Source organism: Mixophyes fleayi, chromosome 2 (genome assembly GCF_038048845.1).
Source record: "Mixophyes fleayi isolate aMixFle1 chromosome 2, aMixFle1.hap1, whole genome shotgun sequence".
Taxonomy (NCBI): Eukaryota; Metazoa; Chordata; class Amphibia; order Anura; family Limnodynastidae; genus Mixophyes; species Mixophyes fleayi.
Genome location: NC_134403.1, coordinates 221,156,426 through 221,160,184, shown reverse-complemented (window position 1 = coordinate 221,160,184; position 3,759 = coordinate 221,156,426). Strand labels below are relative to the sequence as shown.

At 37.0% G+C, this 3,759-nt stretch overlaps 1 protein-coding gene across 1 annotated transcript; it reads left to right on the top strand.

Annotated features, from left to right (window-relative positions):
- Positions 1-267: 267 nt before the first annotated feature.
- On the top strand, positions 268-2,713 carry ATP5IF1 (ATP synthase inhibitory factor subunit 1). Its single transcript, XM_075195502.1, has 3 exons — positions 268-389; positions 1,747-1,859; positions 2,439-2,713. Exons 1-3 carry the CDS (start codon positions 318-320, stop codon positions 2,578-2,580), a joined length of 327 nt encoding a protein of 108 aa, XP_075051603.1. The 5' UTR covers positions 268-317; the 3' UTR covers positions 2,581-2,713.
- Positions 2,714-3,759: the final 1,046 nt, after the last annotated feature.

The window sequence follows — 3,759 nt, the reverse complement described above, 5'->3', positions numbered from 1 at the left end:
AAGATCGACTTTTGAATTTCATCGTTTTAAAAAAATTAAAAAATTTTTTTTAAACCTAAAACCTATGCGTCCAAAACGGTTTATTTCTTTTTAGCCAACCCTCTGTCTGAAAGACAGAGTCAGAGAGAGGAAATCTGTCTTATGTGATACCTTTAATGACGGGTGTAACGCAGTTAGACAGAGGCTTGGAACGCATGTTATCACAGACGGCACTACGCATGCGGTTTATGGCTTTAAGAGGAAGTGTATCCGTGACTTTGCGTGGTATTATTTCCCAGAATACACTGCGCAGCGACAAGGTCAGCTGCATCACGAAGATGGCCGGCCAGTTGTTTCGGGCAGGGTTCAGAAACGTCTTGTTTATGCAGATGCGCCGTTCGTCTGATCAGGTAACTGTGGATACGGGGTTATGTTCCTGTGAATAAAAAATATACTGTAGAAGCAGCTGGTGGGCCATAAATTATTTTGTCATGCTGGGGCAAGGTGTGTGGACAGGCCTGGTCACCTGTATATCGTTCTGGGCAGGTGCACTATATAGATACATGCATAAAATAGTGTTCAGCATGCATGTATAATCATCATCATCATCATTGTTAATTTAAAAATGTTTTTTTTTTTTTTTTTTGTTTTGTTTTTATACCTGTGAGGTTTATTGCCATACGTATAAAAAAAAACCCCCACAAATGTAAAAATTGTTTTAACACATGTGTGATCAGACTTGAATCCATAAACATATTAACACTTTTAATTCTCCCCACCTCTCCCTGCATCAATGCTTGAAGTCCATACAGAACCTTTCTGTGAAATGGCCAATCAGAGTAACTTGCCACTTTGATCCATTCTTGAACTTCATTGTATTGGCCATGGGCATGCTGACACTTGTAGTTCTACAAGCACCAGAATGCCTAAGCAGTTAAAGGCTGATATGTTTTGTTGGGATGTGTTCCATGCATGTAAATCATTTATGATCTATCTTTTACACATTGTCCCTAAAGCCCATACAATGTAAAATACAAAGACCTCTACTTGAAGTGGTTGGTAGAAAACACCTTCCAGGGCTTGCCTTTGTACAAAGAACACTATAACGCAGGCTGCTATTAACAGCAAGGGTCCAGTAAATGTATTCCATTTTTTTTTATTTTATTTTATGGGCATTAAAAGTAAATATTAAACCTTGTACTCTGTCCTTTCTTCCAACAGATTGTTTTAAATCTGTCCTCAAAGATTACCTGAAGCGCAATGAGCTATTTATTCAATTAGAACTGCAGTATTGGTTAACGTAAGCCAATGTTGCAGGTGACCCTGAAACTGTTGCAAAGCAAATGCTTGTTGGCAAATGTGTGTACAGGTCTATGTGCTTAAATTGTTTTGTATTTAACAATGTGCTTGACTGACTTTTGCACCTATATGCACATCAAATTGAATATCTGGATTTTATATTTTTTTCTAGCACACAATAATGGCTGTTTTGCTAAACAGTTTGCAACAGTAATATTTTACTTTTGTTTCTTATTGCAAGACTTTTTGCAACATTACATGAACAAATCCTGGTTGTCTGTAGAAGGCATTTAGTTATTTGACCTGATATCCTACATTTCTGAGACTGGTTGTGGAGTTCTTATGCATAAGTAATTACTCTTCAATAATTCATGGTATAGGGAAGTTACATGGGAGGGGTAACCCATTTTATGTCCCATTCTGCGTGTAAGTCATAATGTCTTTCTTTGCTCTTCAATCATTCTACAGTTAGGAGAATTGGGCAAAGGTGCTGGGAAAGGTGGTGGTGGTGGAGGTTCTATCAGAGAAGCTGGAGGAGCTTTTGGCAAACGTCAGGCTGCTGAGGAAGAGAGATATTTCAGGTAAGTTTGTGTAATCACAAACGTAGTCAACCTTTGACATAATGACAAAGTGCCAGAACAGTTGAAACCTGGTTTTTATGTTACTAGCATATACATTTATTATATTTTGTAGACCGCTCACAATTTAATTATGAATGGTGGTTGCATTTTAATGTATGTGTATATAGATATGTATTTTTACCCAATAATTCCCTTATCTGCAGTCAAAAGCCTACTGTCGGTCATATTAACGTTTGATAGCTTCGGCAGGGCTGTAAAAAATTTTATTTTTTTTTAACCATCTCAGACTCCTAAATTTGCTTATACTACAAAAAATAGGTCTAGCATATATATGACTAATTGGTAACTGACATAGAAGTGCCTGCTGTGCTGTCAATCCATCTGTCTGCTTGAAAAACACATTGTACTTTGAGTATCCATTTTGTATAGAATTGATGATTTCTGTGCTGTGCCGAGTTGTCACTGTGACACATGGGTGAATGCTGCATTTTACAACCTGCTTAATTAGGTCTTTGCCCTGTTTAGCGACTCTGTCTAAATGGTATAGAACTGGCTTCCTCTATTTAATATATCCCACAGGCAAAAAGAACAGGAGCAACTTGCTGCTCTAAAAAAGCACCATGAGGAGGAGATCCATCATCACAAGGAGGAAATTGAACGTCTGCAAAAGGCAATTGAGCGGCACAAGTACAAGATCAAGAATCTAAAACATGATGATTAAACTGATCTGTACTAATTTTGTTTTGCCTGCTCTGTGTTTGTGGGTAATGCACACTAAAAAGCTTTTTCTCTTGTAAGGATGAGTTATAATATCCTTTTAATATGCTGAATAAAGACTGATGTATTAAAAAGTTTTACATTGAGTTATATCTGCTGGTCTCACGTATGTATTTTAATATTGTGGGATCTCTGTAATGTAGACACTTAACTCTGCACCCATAAAAACATACATTTTGTAACTCAACATAACTGGCCCATCCTGTCACCATGTGTAAAAAGTGTTCACGCTTTTCTTTAAAATATCAAGTTTTTTGTGTTAAAAAAAATAAGTGGCTAATTTTTATATTGATTGCATTCTGGGCTACATTCACCAATGTTGCTGAGAGCTGCCATGATGCTGATCTCATCTTTTATTAGCTGTTTGTTTTTTGTTTTTGTTGAGATTTTGGGTTTTATTTTCTTTAAACTTGTGCTTTGAGTTCCATAGATTATAATTTTGTTTGGCTCCATCTGCAAGACCATAAATTAATCAAACTCTTTAAATAGTGTTGGAAATATTAGTAAAGCTAAACAATGTCTTCCATCTACATATGGTGAGAAGTATTGGATCCAAACTTGCTTTAATAGTGCAAAGTTAAAGGAGAATCCTGAATGTATGAATCAACGTGATCTACAGCTCACATTGATCAAAGACTACAGTCATAGTCAAAAGTTTTGAGAATGACACAAAAATATTTTTCACAAAGTCTGCTGCCTCTGTTTTTCTGATGGCACTTTGCATATACTCCAGAATGTCATGAAGAGTGATCAGATGAATTGCAGTTGTCATGTCTTTGCCATGACATTGAACTTTATCCCAAAAACATTTCTACTGCATTTCAGCCCTACCAGCAAAGGACCAGCTGACATCAGGTCTTTCTTTAACACGGTGAGAGTGTTGACGAGGACAAAGCTGGAGATTACGCAGTCATGCTGATTGAGTTAGAATAACAGACTGTAAGCTTTAAAAGGAGGTTGGTGCTTGAAATCATTGATCTTCCTCTGTGTTATCCATGGTTATATGGCAAGGAAACACGTGCAGTCATCATTGCTTTGCACACAATGCTTCAAAGGCAAGGATATCGCTGCTTGTAAGCTTGCACCTAAATCAACCATTTATCAGATCATCGAGAACTTCAAG

Bases quoted from the DNA above. Each gene is read 5' to 3' on its own strand.
- ATP5IF1 (XM_075195502.1), top strand. From the start codon at position 318: ATGGCCGGCCAGTTGTTTCGGGCAGGGTTCAGAAACGTCTTGTTTATG. The intron at 390-1,746 runs GTAACTGTGGAT...ATCATTCTACAG, and splicing joins TGCGCCGTTCGTCTGATCAG to TTAGGAGAATTGGGCAAAGG. The intron at 1,860-2,438 runs GTAAGTTTGTGT...TATATCCCACAG, and splicing joins GAGGAAGAGAGATATTTCAG to GCAAAAAGAACAGGAGCAAC.